At 43.8% G+C, this 21537-nt stretch overlaps 1 protein-coding gene across 1 annotated transcript in view; it reads right to left on the reverse strand.

Annotated features, from left to right (window-relative positions):
- ABCA4 (ATP binding cassette subfamily A member 4) overlaps positions 1-21537 on the reverse strand; it is a 130229-nt gene that overhangs the window by 59344 nt on the left and 49348 nt on the right. The window contains exons 12-16 of the mRNA XM_090269755.1: positions 11335-11540; positions 10552-10728; positions 8399-8621; positions 4799-5020; positions 1652-1856 (exon numbers count right to left, since the gene is read on the reverse strand). Of these exons, the coding sequence (XP_090125881.1) occupies positions 1652-1856; positions 4799-5020; positions 8399-8621; positions 10552-10728; positions 11335-11540 (1033 nt within the window). The remainder of the gene's footprint in view (positions 1-1651; positions 1857-4798; positions 5021-8398; positions 8622-10551; positions 10729-11334; positions 11541-21537) is intronic.

Here is a 21537-nt window from a genome sequence, read left to right on the forward strand (position 1 = left end):
AGAGACCTCAGAATCATGGCCTTGTTTGGAAAGAATCATTGCAGGTGTGATTAGTTGAGATTAAGTCACACTGGAGTAGGGTGGGCTCTTAATCCAGTACAACTGGTGTTCTTATAAGAGGATGACCACGTGAAGACAGACATACTCAGAGAGAAAAACATGTGAAGAGGGAGGATTTCAGTGATACATCTGTAATCCAAGGGATGCCAAAGATTGCTGGGGAACCACCAGAAACTAGGAGGAAGCAAGATGTCATTGTTCCCATACATCTTGACTTCAGTCTTCTAGCCTCCAAAACTGTGAAATAATAAATTTTTGTTGTTCTAAGCTACCAGTTTGTGGTACTTTGTTATGACGGCCTTAGAAAACTAATATAGTCAGACAGTTAGGATTCAAACCTCCTGACTCAGTCTAGTGATCTTTTTCCTACTCCAGGCTTGCTGCCTACATATTTCCACCAGCAAATACTGCCCTGAGATGATCTGAGAGCTGTGAGTACATCCCTTCCCAGGGACCAGGCTCATCCTCCCCCTCCCCTGCAACTCTTGGCCACAGCATTGAGAGCCAGCCATGGATGCATAACGTAGCTGCTGGTTGACTTGGAGACCACAGACCACTCAAATGAAGGTGGGACTTCTCTAGCTACTAGGAAAGGTTAATATGAAGGAAAATCTGATTTCTAAAAAGCAAATACAAAAGTGTGCAAATAGCCAACTTCGATTCAGGAGCTGATTTTTCATGATGCAGATTAATCAGATACTTACCCACGCAAAGTAGGGTACTATTCTAGGCACTGAAAAATACAGACCATACATGGGCCTGTTCTCATGGGTCCACTGTATACTGGGAGAGGACAGTACACCAACACATAAAGAAATATCATGTCAGATGGCGATTTAAAAAAAAAAAAGTAGGATAAGCGATGTTAGCACTAAAAGATTATTATTTACACAGGGATAGGTATTTAGATAGTTTCAGTCTGGAAAGATCCCAGTGAGAGGATGACATATGAATGGGGACCTGAACAAAATGAGGAGGCAAGTCTGCAGGTATGATGTGTGTGTGTGTGTGTGTGTGTGTGTGTAGAAACATGTTCCAGGCAGTGAGAACAGCAGATGCAAAGGTTCTGAGAAGAAAGTGAATGCAGTGTATTGAAGAACTGTGAAAAAAGGATGCTGGTGTGGCTGTAGCAAAGAAACATGGGATAATAGGAGAGGAGGAAGATAGATGGAGGCTAATAATGAAAGACCCTTGTAGGCCAGAGTTGGGACATTGGATTTTACTCTGAACAAGAGGAAAAGCCACTGGAGGTTCTTGAACAGAAGGCTGAACTGTCTGACCTAGGTTCTGAAAGGATCCCTGAATACAGTGAGGAGAACTGACTGGTAGGAGATGGCAGTGGAAGGAGGAGGCCTGGACAGGGAAGCTTGTATAGAGGTGGTGACGAGGGATCAGCTTCTGGATCTATTTCTGATGTACAGCCAACAGCATTCACTGAAGAATTTTTGATTCCTGGATTTCAGTCTCACATGCTGGTTTGGAGAGCCAAAATTGAGAGCTTAGAAAGGATGAGGTTTAAACTACAGGAAAGAGGGAGGATTGGGGATCTGAAGAACCCAATTACTTTTCACCTATGAATAGGAACACTTACCTGGCAACACCTGGTCAAGGTACCAGGCAAGCAAGCCATACAGAGCAGCATCAAGGAGCATCATCTTCATGGACATCAGGAAACTAAATTCATCCCCTTCCACGGGACTATTCCCAATATTGCTCCACTGCAGCCCCAGGCCTTGTTCCTCAAAGCGGGCCAGGTACTCAGTGCCAAACCCAAATGCCACAGGAGACAGCAGGCTCTGCAGTGGGACAGAGAGGGCGCACAGGTGAGCAGAGAGTTTTTTACTCAACCCAACAGCACCCAGATACTCACAGGTAGGGAGGAGGACCAAAAGGGGGTCCTCACTGTGTCCACATATAAAGCCACCCTAGGGAGGGGTTAAGGCAGCCTTCCCGCAGGACAACAGTTCTAGAAATGCCTCTCAGGTCTCAGAGATCCCTGCCTTCTACTCACTGGGCCACCTCTCATGTCTTCAGTGAAACCCAGTGGTGTAATGGGGAAGGAAAACACAACACAGCATAACACATTGAAAGACCAAAGGTCCTCGTGTTCACCTACCTACCTTTCCCCCTCCCTTCTACCTTTCTTAATATCACATTTCTTGGTAGAACAAAGGAGCTAACTTAAGCTGCTTTGTGCAAATCCCATTGGAAGGGTCCACAAAGTCATCAGTTTCCTAGGCAGGCTTGAGGGCCACACAGGCAAAGGTTTCATGACCCCCCAAGGTCTGTCAGAGTCCAGAAATACCACAGATAACATCAATTATCTTACCTTTCCCCATATCCAGACTGGGGACACTCATTCTTTTAGGTTCTATTTTAGGAGAGTACTAGTCAACTGACTAGGTAATATGCAGAGAAGGCTGCCTGAAGAGGAAGTTCCCCAGCCACTTCCTCACGGGTGGCCACTGACCTGACAGAAAGCACATAAACACAGGCAGAGGGATAGGCTATTCCCACTTCCTCTGCTCAGAGGCTTCCCCATAGTTTGGAGGACCTAGGGTGGGATTCAGAATCTCTCTCTTCAAAGGGGTTATTTAGCTATATGTTCACAAAAAATTTTTAAAAAATCTCAGCCCAGCCCTGATCCACACAGTTGTCAGAACTATAGCTTCCAGGTAGATCCACACATCCCAGAGTTTAGCTGTGGTCTCAAAATACTGTCTAACCATTATGCCAAGGTCATCCAGCTCTATCCCTAGGCAGAGTCTGAAGAATTTCTTGCTTCTAGCCCATTGTGATCATTTTAGAAAATTGGTGCTACAGCTAAAGAAACCATCATCAAAGTGACAATGGACCCAATCATAGGGGAGAACATATTTGTCAATGATACATTGGACAAGGGTCTAATCTCCAAAATATACAAAAAACTCATACAACACCAGAAAGACAAACAATCCAATTAAAAAATGGGCAAAGGACCTGAATAGACACTTCTCTAAGGAGGACATACAGGTGGCCCATAGACATATAAAAAGATGCTCAACATCACTAGCCATCAGAGAGATGCAAATTAAAACCACAATGAGATATCACTTCACACCTGTCAGAATGGCCACCATTGATAAATCAACAAAAAACAAGTGCAGGTGAAGATGCAGAGAAAAGGGAACCCTAGTGCAATGTTGGTGGGAATGCAGACTGGTGCAGCCACTGTGGAAAACAGTATGGAATTTCCTCAAAAAAAAAAAAAAAAAAAGAAAGAAAGAAAGAAAAAGAAAAAAAAAAAAGGAACTGCCTTTTAACCCAGCAATTCTGCTGCTGGAAATATATCTTAAGAATCCAGAAATACCAATTCAAAAGAACCTATTCACCCCTGTGTTAATAGCAGCACTATTCACAATAGCCAAGTGCTAGAAACAGCCTAAGTGCCCATCTGTAGATGAGTGGATCAAAAAACTGTGGTACATTTACACAATGGAGTACTACACAGCAGAAAGAAAAAAGGAACTTCTACTTTTTGCGACAGCATGGCTGGAATTGGAGAGTATTATGCTAAGTGAAATAAGACAGGTGGCAAAAGACAAATACCATACGATCTCACATAAGAGGAATCTAACGAACAAAATAAACTAATGAGCAAAACAGAACCAGAGGCACAGAAACATGGAAACCAGACTGACAGTGATCAGAGGGAAGGGGGGAGGGCATAATGGTGGAAAGGAGGGGAAGGGACTAGTCAAAGAACACGAATGAATGACCCATGGACACGGACAATGGTGTGGAAATTGACTGTGGAAATGGGGGCTGAGCTGGGCAGACGAGAGCAAAGAGGGAAAAATTGGGACAACTGTAGTAGAATAACAATAAAAAATTTAAAAAAAGAAAATTGGGTAGTATAGCTAGCAGCAATTAGTTTCTTATTTAACATGAGAAATAAAGGGTAGATGCCCTGGCAGCTCTGGAACCAACTAAGTTTGAATTGTGAGAACAACTTAGAGCTTAGATATTTCCCCAGTGAGAAGCAGGTGGTAGTCCTTTCTCCAGTCCACTCACAGTGAACTGGGGGCAGGGAGATTCTGGAGGACAAGGAAAACTGCACACTAAGGGGCCCAGAAGGTCTTTAGCCTGGTGAGAGGGCAGAAATGACCTATTTGAAAATGACTAGAGAAAAGGACAGTGGTGTTTGGGAATCATGAACTATAAGAGGTCTCTCAGGCAAGTCCAATTTCCGGAGACCTCTTCTGGCAAGAGGACCTGACTCGGGACTGGCTCGTTTCTGCACTGTTTCCTGTGAACAGTGGTAGAGCATGATGAAAACCCTTGGAGAGCTGCCCCAGTTGAAGTTCTTTTGGCAAAAAACAAAAACTTAATTCATGAAAGCATCTTTCTGGACAGAACAGTTAGGTGGGTAAGCTCCCTTCCTTCTGAATCTTGTCAAAGACTAGGAGTAGAAAACAGAGTGAAATGGCCTGGCTGTTTCCTCTTATGGATACACAAAGGGACCTATGAGCTGACCTGGTCTTCGTTTGCTTCCCAGGGCAGACTAATCAAGCAGGTTTGGTGAGGAGAAATTGTCAGGTCACTCCCACTTTTACCCCAGTGCCCTTAAACCTTACTGCATCCCTTTAAGCCTAAAGGCAAAGTGGAGCCCTTCAAAGGGTGGGCCAGTCCTCTCAGATGGCTACAGACTCCTCAAGGAATTGTAGCATGTGCCAGTGGTGAGCCCAAGGTCCCTCACCACAGCCATCTTCAGGTCGGTCGTCATCCGGTCTTGCCAGGCAAAGCAGAGGATGTGAGGCAGGTAGAGGGTGAAGTAGATGACCCCACTACAGGCTGCGGCCAGGCTGGCCCTGGAGAAGAAGGTGCTGAGCAGGAAGCATTGCATGATGGTTGCCGTGGAGAAAGCCGACAGGAACAGGAAGAGGATGAACGGATTGCTGTAATGTAGGATCCTTCCATGCTGAAACAGAAGAGGCCCCCTGAGTCAGTAACTTCCACCCACATCCAGGGGCACTGTCCCTCCCAACGGTGATCTCTGTGCAGTGATTCTGGGCCCTTCAGAAGCCCTCTGCCCCTGACGCCTGTTGCTGGTACCTAAATTTCCACATTTAAGACTCAGGTATTGTGTTCCTTAAATCTTATGAATGCTGTTCCCCTAGGAGGGTAACACATTATCAGTACCGACTAATCATTATGTGTTAATTAAGCAAAGCCTGGGTGGAATTTGAATAGAGGAGGAAGATCTGCACAGGGCCACTTGGAGCATCAATAGCTCTGGGACCTACCAAACAGATGAAGAACAAAAGAGGCAGATGGAATTAACCAAGAAACTCATTTTATAGCATATAAAGACAGCAATGCTAATTTTTTTTTTTTTTTAATTAAAAAGAGGGAGATAGGAGACCACCCAAAAAGCTTTTAAATTTTGCATGGGGCTTGGCCTGCTGACTATATAATTTGTACTTGTATACTGAGATTTGCCACTCACATAGGTAAAAATATCAGTAATCCATATAACTTAGAAGTAGATTAATACTTCCATCCATAATATACAAATACATTTCATAGGACTCATGAGTAATACTCAGTATCTTTCATATTAACTAATGATTCAGTCACTTTAGCTATATAGAAAATAGTTCCAAAGTAGCTATTTTTAATAAAGGGGCTGCTGACTAATTACATTATAGAACAAACTGAAATGTTCAAATTGATTAGGCCTTCTTGGTTCTCCTTTGCTATGGCATCCTTTGCACATTAACTCCAAGTACATATAGGTCCCCCTGTTCTTGGGAACATAAAGATACAAATAAAGTTCCTCTCTTGAAGTGATTCTGATTAGTTGGCAGTGGTGCCCAGCAGCACTGGGCTCCTTTCAGGGGAAAGAGAGACCAATTTGCGAGATCTGTAATGGGCATTTGAGAGTTGAGTACAACAAATATGCTACTTATCTGCTGTTGCTACCTTTTCTCCTCCACTCATGCTCTCATGTCAGCTGGGCTTTGATAGAACAAATTTTTCAAAACAGAATAAAACAAATGACACAGAGAGTTAGAAGAGGGCCATGCTTAACTATAACCAAACTTTGAGGAAATCTAAATAAAAATCAAGATTAGGACTCAGAGTTCCTGATTTTGTATCAGAGAGGTCTCCACATCACCCTGGAAAGCTCGCTCCTTTTCCTAAATCTCCTTAATCACACATAGTGCAATAAAGCAAGTTCACAGCTCAACCTGTGGCTTTTGGCTGAAAGAATTTTAAGATGGTTGTTGCTATTCTCTGAGGAATGAAAACCATTTCTTATCTCAGCTCAAAGCAAAGTCCTACAAACTTCTAGGGCTATAGAATTTCTCATTGATTTAAGGCAGAGATGAAATTCATTTGGCTGACCCAACAATTTCATTGGCCTTGGCTTCCTTTAAGGACCACTTTTCTTTTTTGTTCTCAGTAGCTTGAATAACAAGGGAAGACTCCCATTGTACCAGCTTCCAGCTTCTTTCCTGCATAGTTGAGTTGGGAAGGAAGGACAAGGGAAAGATGGGAGTATCATTAAAAGGAAAATCCTATTTTGGTGTGGAAAACTCTGTTTCCGTCATTCCTGGAACAATATTCTGGTTCCCACGAGGCAAAACCCTCCCTTTTGTACAAGAAACTCTTGGTGAACATTCTTTACTTAATATCCTAACAGCTTTGAAGTCCCTGTGCTCATTCTTAGGAAGGCAGAGCTCAATGTCAATTACCAGCAAGCCTATGGCCATTGTACAATGTTGGGCATGTTTACACATTTTGTGTAAGTCAGATGCTTATGCATTTTGAATCCTTTAGTTCTGAGGACACAAATGTCTTGGTAGTGGGGAAAGGAGCAGACTGAAAGATGGAAAAGAACAAAGGAACTCCTAGAGGAAAACAAGGTGCTCAGCTTCTCCTTTCACCTCTGTGGAGCTCTGGGATCCTTTAAAGCCACATCTGGGTTGGGTCATGTTGAGCAGAATGACCTCTGCAGCAGCACTAGTTTTAATAGCTCTCCAGCACAGGGTTTGGCTAAGGCCACAGCTCACTGAATCTCAGGGCAACAATAAAATCAAAACCCCTCAGACCTAGTACATTTTACTGCAAAGAGAAAGGGCAGGATTTAGTTTAAATGGATATGCATTGGTTGGATAGGATATGTAATTGAACATTTCTGAATCAAGTAGTTACTAGGCATGGTCCAGCATGGATGGCGCGCACTTAACCAGAGTCTGTGGGTCAACGCACACATTGCCTGGTGCAAAGGGTCACTGACTATGGTGATGGTGAAGAGGCAGAATAAGGTTGGTGACACTATCAGGAGCTTGCAAAGCCTGAAGTCTGACACTTATACCAAATCTCATCAAATAAATACCAAAACTACCTAAGTTTATGTCTTTTCATTTAACAAGTACAAAAAAATCATCTACTCTGGAGAAACTAAAAATGAAGAGTAGAAGTGTGAAATAATAAATCAGTGTTTTATTTCCAAGTCTACCTTGTGAGGGAGCTACAAGTGTACAGAAGATGGATCTTGGCATGCTATCTGAGGCTATAAAAACTCCTATCATTGAGAAAGGATAGACTCCAAATTCCATCCTTTGAAACAGAGAGGTCTTAAAGATTCTGGAGGCAGCATGGGTGGTAAGACCATGAAGATAATACACAGTCCAGGTCTCTTCTCCTAACACACTGAAAAGGCTCTCTACATTCCCACTCCAGTTGGTGGTTGGGATAGTAATCTCAAGAAAGCACTCCTTGTATTCATTCCTTCTCAAACGGTGAGTTGTTTCCTTCGCCTGTACAAAGCGACTGTAGCTGGATTTGAAAAGTTTTCAAATAAGCCCCTGGGCTAGCCTCTGTGCTCATCAGTTCTCAGTCAACTTGCCAGTGAAGATTCCCCTGGGGCTGATGCCAGGACAGTCAACGTTTAGTCAAGGAAGAGACCCATATTCTCCCTTCATGTCACTTCACAATAAGATCATATACATGGTAGTATAATTATTGGCACTGTGGAAAAGCACAGTGTTTGGAAAGAGAGAACCCTTTGCACATAGAATCAACCTGTGCTGGGCTCTGCTACTGGCAGCTTCTCCAGATAGTCCATGGAAAGGGGCTAGATAATTTTTATAGACTGTGGCTCCTTGGGTAGGAAGTGGGAGCAGGAAAGATGCTATGACACACAGTGGCTTCTCGGGGGAGACTTGGCCAAATGGCTAGGCAGTTACATGTCATGCTATCCTTGGTGGTCAGGTGACTAATCTAGACACAAGTTCATTAACAGGAGGAAACTATTCAAGATATTCTGGGCCTTCTCCATCTGGCTTACCATGATGAATATTGTCAGGAGGACGATGCTCACTGACATGATAGAGAAGCTGTCCAGGAACCAGGTACACCAAATCACTGTGTTGGAGACACCCTGGTTTTTTAAGGTTTCCTTCAGTCTCAGCTCCTTCTCCAAGACGATGCTCTTTACAGTCATGGAAACAGAATAGACCCAGGCCAGCACCATGAAGACAGGGAAACAGCGGTTCAGGATGACCATAAAACTGAAACAAGAGGAGAGAAGCAGAATAGTAGAATTCCCTGCACCTGGTAGAGGTGGAGTAAATGTTTGCTAAATAAATGTGTTGAGAACAAGGCCATGGTAAAGGGAAGGGCAGAAAAATCTCCATTGGGTATCCAAAGGGCTTGAATCTTTTCATACATTGTACTTTTCTCTGAAGGATTACTTTTCTTTAGAGCAAGATATTAGCTTTTTGGTTAGCCCAGATGAATGCTCTATAAGTAAACTGTGTAAATAAAATCATACTATGTATGATACATAGTATATATCTACTTATAAGATCTTGCAGAAAAAGACTGCAGACTTGATGTTGTAGCATGTGACTAGAGTAGACAGATACATGTCAATTGACACTGAAGTCCAAGGACATGGACCACAAAGGGAACTGGTGGTAACGAGATCAATACTTGGGTTCCCCAAGCGGGGAGCACTATCTATCTTGGAGGATCAAATCCCAGTTATGGAGGAAGAGACACAAAATGACTAATCAGTGTGGCACTTTCAGAAGGCCATTGATATATCAATCAGTGATCCAAAGCCACTGACTCCACCAGCCATTAATCTGTGGAGTAAATCTATGGATATCCATTCCAGCTAGCATGGTAGATTTAATAATCTAGAATTACTTTATTGTGAACTTTATACATGATTTTATGTGCTTGATATGCTAGTAAATTCCTTGGATTTGTTATCTATTGAAAATTGTTGGGTGTCACAGGAAGGGCCCAGTTGCAGCATGGGAGGGCTTCACTCAAGATGGCCCTAGGGAGAGAATTGTAAATTCATAAAGCCTGAACTTCCAGAACCTGCCAACAGAGGGCTCTCACACACAGAATGACCAGAATCCTTATCTCTTCACTGTCTACCTAGCTTCCCTGCCCAGCCACTCTGGTTCTGATCCTAAAAGTGGAACTAGGCTTTTGCCCCTGGCTCCACTTTCTATCTCTGACTACTGTCCAAACCCAAACTGACTACAGAACGGCCACTGTTATCTCTTTAGTCTTCTGTAGAGCCAAGGAAGAAGAATGGATTGGACTAGGATGTTGAAAGAGGGTTTCCTGTGCCCATACTGGGCTTTCCTTTACTGTCTTGCCAGCTGGCAATTTGACTCTTCTTTTCTTCAGGCTGTGCATGTCTCTCTCCTCCCTGAACCCCAGAGACACACTTGTACACTATGGTGACCTTATCAGTTTTTTCTAGGAGTTGAATCCCTAAGCCAATCGTAGGTCTCTGCCTCTGTCCTGGGAGCATTTCTGCCCCCATCCACCATGATAAATGAACCCTCCCCCCTCTCTCTGTTTCTCTGTCCCTCTCTTTACCATCCCCCAAATGCACGATCAGAAAAACACCAGGCTATTTGCTTAGCTTGTTACTGGCCAACAAATGTACAGGCCTGGGGATGGGGGTGGGCAGGCAGGGGGGACCTGCGCTCATCCAACACATTCCTCTACCTTTCATTAAGCATACATCATGGGAATGTCAATTAGGGAAAGAGCTGCATTATTCTGAGACTCCTAGGAACCGGACCTGCTTGCAATGCAGAGTCCTTATTTGTTGATTTGGCAATCACTGGGCAAACACCCTGACCAGAACCCTTCCACATACCAAACATAGTATGTAGTGGAAATTTTAAATGCCTTTTTCCCCTCCCTCAACCTCACTTCCCTTGATTTAATTTTCACCTTCCCTTTTCCACCCACAACACCAACTCCTTTCTTCCTGCCACTCCACTTGCCCATCTGGCCCAGCTAGAGCCTGGGAGAAGCAGACGCCTCAGTCAGAGCTCCATTCTCTCCAAGCTGGCCCCAGTCCCCAAGATTTCTCTCCAAAGAGACTGAAGCATGGGGAGCACCCCACCCCACCCAGAAACCCTATTAGCTGTCCAGGAGTGGGACTAGGAGACTGCAACTCACGAGTCATCCACAAAGCACGGGTAAGGCATCTGCTGGAGGTAGATTCCAACCGGAAAGTCATCCTGGGCCTGACTCCTCGTGATGCCCTGTTCAATCATGTCCTGCAGATAGGCAAACCCTCCCCAGATGTATCGGAAATCTTCCACAGGATCCGCTCTGGGACCAGAATCCCAGTACCTAAGGAAGAAAGGAGGCAGGGAGGGACGAAGGCTGGGAATGGGAATGGACGCTCATGCACACATCACAAGCACAAGGTGACTCAGAACTCACTCTGGAAACCTTTTCTGAGCCATCCAAGGCTATTTTTTAGTACATAACTTAAATCTCAGTTAGGACTATCAGGCACAACACGATTTTTAATTGCTTCCACTCAAGGACTCTACTTCTAGTTTTACAAAATTTCTTATTTCCTCTCATTTAACTTTATTGGTTTAGAGACTGAGTCCAGCCTCAATCCTTTACTCTGTACTAAATGTAATTTCTCAGTGACTTTGAAGAGACCCCATTTAAAGAATCTTTATATGAAGATAATTCAGGACCTAGAGGTTTCTTTCTCCAAGTCACACAAAGGTCATCCAGGGAGAAGTGCTGAGTTGAGGGTATGAAGACAGGGCAGCTGAGCTGTCCTGGTCCCAGCACCTGGTTAGTTTAGCTCTTTGATATCAAAGTGTTCCTTTGTCTTTCCAAGTGACTCCTATCCTAGGAGGAGACAGGTGGCCCCTCTCCTTGCCTCATACATCTCTTGGAATGCCCAGGGCCTTCTGAGATTGCCTGAAACATCACCTGTCTTTGATTTTATTGGTTTTCTCCACCACATCTATGTCCATACGGATCTTGTACTTCACGTGGGGTGGTAGGGAGCTGGTCCAGGGATACATGTCAAGGAACACTACACCAGCCCAGAACTTGTTTTCCTCCAGCAGAGACAGGGCTCGTTTTGTGAGCTGATTTTCATCATCGTAGCTTTCAAACTTGTCCAGGATCAAGCACTACAGATAATCACAAAGATTGACAGAGTTTGAGAAACACCAACTGTAAGGACTCAGTTGAAATAAAGGGCAGAGGCTAAGGGCTATTGCCCCCCAGGGGGTGGGTCAAATGCATGGGGACCTATAAACTTACTGTTTGCTTAACTCTGGAGTCTGGTGTCAATTCTTCAATGTGTCTAGATTTAGGAGTGGAAGGGGGTTAGGAAATGCTGACTTGCTTTAAATCCTGAGGTCTGTGCTATCTGGCTGTCCAAGGCTGTCCAAATATGCAAGTTGTCAAAATGACAACAATACTCACAGCTCTCACTCCCCAGCATGGGGAGTCAAGGGAGTGGGGTCACATTGAATACAGGCTGCTTTGAAGATCAGAAAGCCTGCCGATAAAAGAGTTTTAAAGACAGAAACAGTGAACCTTCCTGTCTCTCTGCAAACACATAATGATGGCCAGCTGAGCGAAGAACAAGGAGGAAGAAAAAAAATAAGAGGACAAAATGAGTTCATTAGAAAATCATTTCCAGTCACAATTTTATGACAGGTAATGCTGGTAATGGAAGAATTTCCTAATACACCTTTTTTCTCTCCCTGGAACAGGGGAAAAAAAAAAATCTTACCCCCAAAAGAACAAAACTAAGGATTTCTTTTAATTTGAATATTAGGGGTTGTTTATAAATTTGTTAAAAGTATTTACTTGGATCTGTTTTTATCCTTAACCTCTTTTTCCTATAATACACTAGGGTTATTGTGTTGATGTTTCTCTCTTAGAATATAATTCACAAGAGGTCAGATGGCCTTGTCTTGATTAATTTGTTCGCCGAATACTTACTGAGAGCCTGCAATGTGCCAGAGCCTGCTCAGCTCCAGGGGTACATGAAGGAAAGATAAAATCTCTTCCTGAAGGAAACTCAAGACCCAGTAAGGGAGAGGGTTGGAGTAAACCAACAATCATAATGCAGAATGATCAGGTCCTGATGAAAGCAAGCCCAGGGTAGTCTGGGAGCCCAGTGGAGGGATGTAGCTAAGTCTCCCTGGAGGGCTCTAGGAAGGCTGCCGGAGAAAGAGACTCCTGAGCAGGACGAAGATGAGCAGGAATTAGTCTGTGGGAGGAACGCAGGGGAAAGGTCTACTCAGCACAGGCCACAACATGTGGGGTGTCTGGAGATCGGCAGGAATAGAGCAGTGGCTCCCATCCTTGGCTGTGCCTTAGAGCCACTGAGGAATTTTAAAAAGATGCCCACACTCAGGCTCCGCTTCCAACAATTAAATCAGATTCTCAAGAGGAAGGCCAGGGCATCAGCATTTTGTCAAATTCTCCACAGGTAGTTCCAATGTGCATGGAATTTCATAGATGAACGGAGGTGAGTGGTGAGAGATGAACACTAGGAGGGTGGATGGGGACCAGATCAGGTGCTCTGCTAACCCTATAGTGTGACCAGCTAACAGACGGGTTTCCTGGGACACGAGGTTCTCTAAGCTAAAACCAGGAGTGTTCCAGACAAACCTTAAAATCCCCAAGAAGCCAGGGTAGGGTTTTAAGCAGGGGCATGACACATGGGATCAGATCATGTTTCCAAAAAATCACTGGTGGGGAAAGGGGAAGCAGGAAGAGTGCTTAAAAGGCTGTTGACGTTAAGGCAGGCTTAAAGGAACAATTCATTCTCACAGAGCCTGGGTTACTTGGAATCCTCATTTTACTGAAGAGAAACTGAACACAGGAGACCTGCCAGAGGTCAGACAGCTAGAACGTGGCAGGCCTGGATTTCCTCCCCACTCTCCAACTCCAGGCCCAGACTTCTTTGCTCCACATCAGGAGCCACAGGTATTACTGGGTCCATAGGCCCTCCATGTGCTCATGACTGTCTGGTGAAGTAGGAGAACAGTTATTATTTATCTCCACTTTGCAGCCCAGGAAACTTAGGCTCAAAGAGGCTGGGTAACTTCTCCAAAGTGGTACAGTAGTTATCGCAACAATTAACAGGAGAAATAAAGAATTGAGACATGCGGACTGATCCTAAGGATCTGACCAGAGACCAGAGTTCCTGCTGCTCTGGTAAGAAGCAGGCAAACCCAACTCATTCGCTAAGACCCCCTCACTCCTAAATCCCACCCAGTGCATCAGAGAATGAACCAGAACTCTTCACTGAGGAGCTGAGTTTGAACAAGGTCCTGCAAACCAACCCTCCTTATGCCTTCTGAACTAAACATCCCACCCCAGACTCCACATCCTGGGAGTGGGTCCCCTGTAGTGTTTTTAGTCTTCTAGATAAAAAGAAAGAAAACAAAGGATGGTGTGAGTTTTCCAACTGATACAGGAAAGAGGAATACAGGTACAGGAGAAAGTCTAGAGGGCTAAGCCTTAAGGGAGACCACAATAAGAATATAGTTATTTTGAAATGAAATGGAACTGGTATTTCTGTGAGAAATACTGGTAAGTGTAGGCACACACCATAGAGTTAACGGAAATGGACATTTTTCTTTGGTGAGCTATCCTTTTGCAAACAGGCATCACCCAGCCTAACAATGGCCAGTCCTTAAGTGAGATAAAGGACTTAGGCACCTCATGACATTGAAGGTCCTCAGTAAATGTTCACTTTTTTCTAAGTAAAAATAACATGGGGTTTGCTACTTTATGTCTTTTTTGTGGGGTGAGGGAGATCTAATATGCAGATTTGCATCAGAGCCCAAGGCCAAGCTCCCTTAACAACACTGTGAAGGGGACAGAGAATTGGCAGTCTGCTGCTCGGGCAAGGACATATCAAAGTGGAACTGTTACAGTATATTTTAAAAAATAAATTTAAGTTTCTTTTAGGGAGACCTTGACATTCTACAAAGATGAGTAATAAAATAATCTCATTTTTAAAATCAGTTTGGTGAGTTTATGACTGCATATATAGAATTTTAGAATAGAAATTAGAGTGAGTTTACAATAAATTCCTAAAATGAAAACAAAATTATTTTGGAAGATGGACTTTTTCTTTGTAGTTTCTTTTAGCTGTCACACACACACACACACACACACACACACACACACACACCCCACACACACCACACACAGCACATGACGTTCTACTCATTTACTCACAGCATCACAGGATATCTTGTGATCTGAGGTACTTGATTTACCTGTGAGGAAACTGGCATTGGAGGGGCGAGGGGCAAAGGGCCTTGCCCAAGGTCAATGTAGGTCAGAAGCAAATTCTGAATCCTTGTCTTTATGTCGAGCCTGAGGGTGGTGCTGTTCCCCGCACATTGCTCTTAGGTAAGTCCCACTCTCACCACAAAGTCCAGGCAGCATAATTTCTTAGATGGAAGATCTCTCACCCTAGATAGAAGTGACCAGTAGAACTTTCTAGAATGTGGACATGCTCTAGATTGATGCCCTACCCCATACGGTAGCCAGTAACCACATCTGGCCATTGAGCACTCGAAACATGGCTAGTACATCTGAGGTACTAAATTTTTCACTTTAATTAATTTAGATTAAAAAAGCTGCCTGTGGTCCTGGCTGGGTAACTCTGTTGGTTGGAGTGTTGTCCTCATGCACAGGGGTTGTGGGTTCAATCTCTGGTCAGGGTACATACAAGAAGCAACCGATGAATGCATACATAAGTGGAACAACAAATCAATGCCTCTCTCTCTCTCTGTGCCCCTTTCCCTCCCTTCCTCTAAAATCAATATATAAAACTATTTTTAAAAAGATTTTATTTATTGTTAGAGGGGGAAGGAAGGGAGAAAGAGGGGGAAGGAAGGGAGAAAGAGGGAGAGAAACATTGATGTGTGAGAGAAACATCGATCAGTTGCCCCCACCAGGAACCTGGCCCACAGCCCAGGTGTGTGCCCCTGACCAGGAATCAGACCAGTGACCTTTCAGTTGGCAGGCTGGCATTCAATCCACTGAGCCACACCCGCCATGGCAGTAAATAAAAAATATTTTTAAAAGCCAACTATGGCTCTTGTTACTGCACAGGTCAGCACAGCTTCAGATGCAGTAAGTTCCTTGAGGTCATCTTACTCATTGTGGTCTCTGGAATAGTATTTTCTCATGAGAGGGACTCAATAAATGTTTACTGAATTGAATTGAATTGAATTAAAAAGTCCTGAATGCTGTAAGAAATATATCTTTACTACTGTGTGCTTTGAACATAATCCTGTACACCCAAAATTTATATGGCGAACTAGAAGAAATCAGTGAAAAGTGAATTTTTACTATGATGCTAATGAGAGCTCAACTCTCACTGAAGTGAAAAAAAAACCCAAAAACAAAAAACAATAAAAACAAATGCATGTTCATAATATGACATTCTGAACCAGCTAGTCCATTTTCTTTGAACTCCCCATTCACGTCTTAAAGGGAAATTTAAATGGGAGTAAGCGGCTGATGTTTGCAATGACATTGTTGAGTCCCGTGGTGACGTGGGCTCCATCCTGGCTGTTTTATCAGGCAGCTGATTCAGTCATGTTTCCTGCTGTGTCCCCCTAGATTGGTACCCTGATAGTCTCTGGAAAAACAAAACTTATAAGATTTGCAGACACTCTACCGTGAAACATCTGACCCATTTTCAAAGCTGGAGTATCTTTCTCATCCTGGAAAGTGGTATCATATAGTGTTTAAGAGACAAGTGACTCTGAAGGCCACCTCTATTCTGTTGTGACCTCTGTTTCCTTCTCTATGAGTTGAGATATAGCCTGCCCCAAAACCGTGTTCTAAGGATCACATGACGGTGTTTGTGAAGGGCCAGCCAGTACCTCCTTGTAGGAATAAATGCTGATGCTTATTGAAGGCTTGTTCTGTGCCCCAAGCTGGTCCAACAGCTTTGCTTGTATTAATGTTTTGAATCCACACAACCACCTGAGGAAGTCAGTTATAATGACCCCTCCAGGCTCACTGACGGGGCACAATGAGCCGCAGTGAACATCCTCTGGATAGAGCCTAGTTAACCACATAAACTGTCTCAATAAATACCATTTTTATTCTTGTTTTTGAAAAATATTTTAAAAGTTAACAAAGTCTAGTTGCTTTTAAGGCCCTGCCAGGGTACCTTTCATTCATGACAGCTGTATATCTGGGGAGGAAGGCAGTTATTTTCTTTAAATAATATGTCTGGGAACACAACCAATCCTGAACTGATCACAGCACCTCATCAGGTCAGAACAATGGCGTGGACAGAAGCTAAAGACCCACACCCCATCTGAGCAATGAGGAGGCTGTGGAGGCGGGTCCTAACCCACTGCTGCTCCCTGACCACTCACTGGCCATCAGGTGAAACTCAGACAATGCTACCCATAGGAAGGTCTGATGAAGCTAATCCAGACTATCATTCACACAAATCTTCCTGAAGTCAGGGCTGAGCAATTGAGAAAGCTGTTTTGGACATTAATCAGAAGTCCCTGGGTTGCCCTCTGTGGTATAACTCATGAAATACCCTTGAATTCTTACATGGAGGCCACCTGCCTCTTTCCCTATAGGTATCTGCTCTGGTCCCTGAAGTTAAAATCTTGGCTAATGAGCCTATTTGTGCGAGTAGGTACATGAGCGTATTGGGGAAGCAAAGATTAATGACTAAACCCTTGACCAAGGCCATTAATTTTGACATACATATTTGGTCTGGCCTAATCAGCTTGTGAGCTGAAATACAGTAGGTTCTAATGAGGCTGAGGGCATGTAGTCTATTTATAAAAGCTATTTGGTCCCTGGCTGGTGTGGCTTAGTGGATTGAGCACTGGCCTGCAGGCTGAAAGTTTTTGCCCGTTTGATTCCTGGTCAGGGCGCATGCCTGGGTAGTGGGCCAGGTCCCCAGTTGGGGGCATGTGAGAAAGGCAACTGATGGATGTTTCTCTCCCTCTCTTTCTCCCTCCTTTCCCCTCTCTCTAAAAATAAATAAATAAAATCTTAAAAGCTATTTGGCTCTACACAGACAGAAACTGTGTGATTATGGATGTTAGGGAAGAATGGAGATAGAATAAGAACTGGTCAGTGTAAGGAGCACAAAGTAAAGATAGCACCACTACCGGGGAAAGAATTCAAAGGGCATTGCCAGTGAAGAAAGCGACAGTGTCTTATGGTCTCAGAGGCAGATTCTGGGTGAATCTTGCAACCAGAATTCGGTATCTCAACCCTATAATGTCCTACGATAGCCAAAGGCAGTCCACTAGGAAGAGGAGTTTCCTTGTCTCCTTCAGTTCCCCACCACTGCAGTAAAACCCAGGTGTCAGGGCCACCACTCTTTGAAGTCCACACAAGGCCTATGATTCCGCTGTTTTGTTGCAAGTCCCCAGGAAGCAGAGTTCATCCTTGCGGAAGAGGCCGGAGCTCTCTCCAGGGCAGGCAGCTGTGCTCAGGACCTCTCCAGAATGCTGTCATCTGTTTACCCAGCTAAATCAAACACCACCTTGGAAGGAGAAGCTGCAGGAGCAGCAGGCTTCCTTCTTCAACTGTGACCCCTCCGACTCTAATTCAAACACATTAAGTAATAGATAAGTTACATTATCTATTAAGTGGGAAACATTGTCCAGTGGAAGAAAAGAAAGAAAGAAAATCCTTTTGTTTGAACGTCATAATCAAAAGGGACAGGCACCCTGTGCTGACATATTTTGACTAATTCACCCAGGACATGTGGGGGTGAGTCTTCAGGGATAAGGGAGGCACTGCACCCCCACTTAGAGATTTTGGCTCTATAATCCTGCCTCTTACATCTTTAACTTCCAAACTCAGGCTGAGCACAAAGCAGTTGATGGATGCCAATGGAGGCCTGAAGTGGTCCTGCTGGTGTTAATGTAGATTCCTGGGGTTCCTTTTGAAAAATGCCAGTGGATGTGGGCAAACATCCCAGAATGGATTTCCTGGCAGATCTAGACTGTTATCCTTAAGATTCATGTCCCACCACATGGAAAAAGCCACTGGATAAAATAGCTTTGGGCTGTGAGATTGGTGAAGATAGAGGCCCAAGGCTGTGCCATAAATATTATCCAACACACAGGGCCCCCCCGAACAGACATCTGAAAGACTCACCCACAAAGAGTGAGGAAATGCACCGTGACTGGAAAACAAAGGGACAGGAAATGCACAGCTGTTCAAAAATGTCTGTTTCTAAAACAAATAAATACAATAGTGCAACAAATAAAAAGGCCACGTGGGAGCACAAAGCCTCACACTAGGGCAAAGCCACCAGGTAATGCTTGCTGTTTAGCTGGGTCCAAGGGAAAACAATAAATAACTTGGTTGACAATTGCAGCTCTCATACCTTTTGTGTTTAATCATTCCAACAACTCTACAAGGCGGACATTCCATATTTAAATTATTTAATAATCAATAGAGCTGGTCACTGACCAATCAGAGCATATTCTGGTTCACCCACCTGGGTGAACACCACCGGAACTACAGCCCCAGTTTTACCCTCATTTTTCAGGCGGTGAGACACCAATGTTGCCCAAACTCACAGAGCCCATAAATAAGTGCTAGAGATGACATCCTATCACCTACAGGATGAAGTTGCTCACAGACCAGGCCAGCTAACCTTTCTAGTCCCATCTCTGGATACAACTGCTGCCCCCCATGCCAACCCACTCCCCTGATGTACAGCTACACCCTTACCCAGACTATCTGCTTCACTTGAACTTGTCTTGCAGGTTCTTACCTCTGTACTTTGCTAATGGTCTTCCTTCTGCCTGAAATTGTCTTTCTGCCTTGCTTAGCCAGCAAATTCAATTTTTGAGGCCCCGCTTTAAATGTATTTTGGTTTTAATTTGGCATTAATGAGTGTCTATGCCACTGCAGTTTCAATAAGGTAAACTGGGAAATCAAAAGATAAATAAGCCCTGGCTGAGTGGCTCAGATGGCTGGAGCATTGTCTCATACACCAAAAGTTTTCAGGTTTGATCCCTGGTCAGGGCACAGACCTAGATTGCAGATTCAATCCCTGGTCAGGCATGTAGGAGAGGCAAACAATTGATGTCCTCTCTCTCTCTCTCTCTCTCACTCTCTTTCTCTCTCACTCCCCTTCTCTGGCTCTAAAATCAATAAACATATCCTCACATGAGGATTAAAAATAAAAATAATAAGACAGCCTGGAACCTTAAGGGATTCGGGTTTGTGGGGATGGGGAGGGGTGTGGATGAATCATTATTAACGGCTATGATGGTGCACAGAAGGGCTGAAATTCAGGAGCTGAGTCCTGAAGAGGGGTGTGGGGGTTGAGACGGTAAGGGGTCAGCCACTCAGCATGCAGTCTGTCCCATATAACGTGGAAGAGTCATGAAGGGCCTAGGCCATGATGGACTTCACCATTACAGCAATAAGGGAGCACTGAGTAGCTTTAGCCAGGCGTTCCATGGCAAGTGAGGCTAGGGTTTTAGAAGGATCTCACTGGAGGCAATGTGGGAACTGAATGAAAGGAGCAAGGGACTGGAGGCTCCTGACCAGCTAAAAGAGATGATCCAGGCCTTTGTAAACAGGCCATATGTGAAGAGGGAGAGAAAGAGGGATTTCAGAGATAATTGAGAGGAAGAACTGACAATCCTTGGAGGATTTGTGACATTTTGAACTTGGATTTGTGCAACCTGTTTCTATTCTATCAGACTGAACTATTGTTCTAGCCATTCTTTGAGACACTACTACCGTGATACTATCTACTAACATGCTTGTCTTTCCCCATAGAACTCACGCTCAGGGGTTGACTGTGTTTATTCAGATGTAGGTAGCTCAATAGATGCAAGTATAGAAAAGACTGAATGAGCTCAAATCTTTTTGGTTTTCTACTACAAATCTATTTTGAAGCGGAAAAGACTAATCAAAATAGTGTCTATTATCCTCAATATTATAATATAATTGGTGCCTTCATCCGCATTATATAAATTATTGAAACAATTTTTATTGAGCCCCTTCCTAATGTGCCTCTCATAACAAAAGAGAAAGAACATCCTTATCGGAGTCAGGCAGGTCTGGATTAGAATTCTGGATCCTTGCTTATCTGCTGTGGTATGTTAGCAATGACATTTTTAATTCTATAAAATGACAGGAGTCGTGCCTGCCAGGCAGGTAGTTAAGAGTGGTGCATGAGGCGACATGTAAAATTGCCCCACGTAGTGACTGGCTTGCAGCAGGCTCAAGTACAAGTCCTTTTCCTCCACCCATGACTGCAGGCCCACCTCCTTCCTCAGCCCAGTTCTGTTTCTGAGGGACATGAAACATGAAGCGAGGTCACTGACCATCAACTGCTTATGATCCAGTTTACGGCTCTTGAAGTAACATTGCCCTCATGGTACAGACTTCTGTACCCATCCCACCTCTCCCCAACCTTCACCCTAACCTGCCAATGCACATCTTGGAGTCAGTGAATCAACAGAAGAAAGCAATAGGACAGATATTCCGCAAATATCTATACATTTGACTTTAAAGTCCATTACGTGAGCAGTAGCTTTATCTTCCTAATCCTATTTTTCTTAGGCTAGCTTGAAAAATACACTCCTGAGCACATTCTGGTTGGGTGGTGGTGGCATGTGGCCCACAAGCACGCAAGGTACAGTGGAAAAGGAGTCCAAAAAAGTTCTGCTACTGACAATTCATCAACAAGATAACCACCATATGGATAATAAAGAATTATGCAGATATAGTGACTGTGTTGACAGCAGAGGAAAAAGCAGTTAATGAATACATTTCTCAAGACTTAGGGAAAAGGAGTTGGGACTGTTTAAAGTACAATTTTATGCCTTGGTTAGAGGTATTTTCATATGAAAATTTGGCTGAATTCAGCTTCCTGATGTGGAATTCAAGATCTGAAATTCAAATACACTATGAAATTAAAATACACTGTGAACTCTAAATAGTATTTCATCTGTGCCAGGCCTAACTTTTCCCTAAACAAAGAAATCAAAGGGGAGGGCTGTATATGTTTGTTTTAACTAAAGGGTAATCAGAGTAATACATTATTAATTTCTCTAACTGCGCTTTTCTCCAGAAGAAAAACATATGTGAATAAGACATAAATTATGACTGTAAAAGTAG

The sequence above is a fragment of the Furipterus horrens genome, unplaced genomic scaffold (genome assembly GCF_987537825.1).
Source record: "Furipterus horrens unplaced genomic scaffold, mFurHor1.1.pri manual_scaffold_3, whole genome shotgun sequence".
NCBI lineage: Eukaryota > Metazoa > Chordata > Mammalia > Chiroptera > Furipteridae > Furipterus > Furipterus horrens.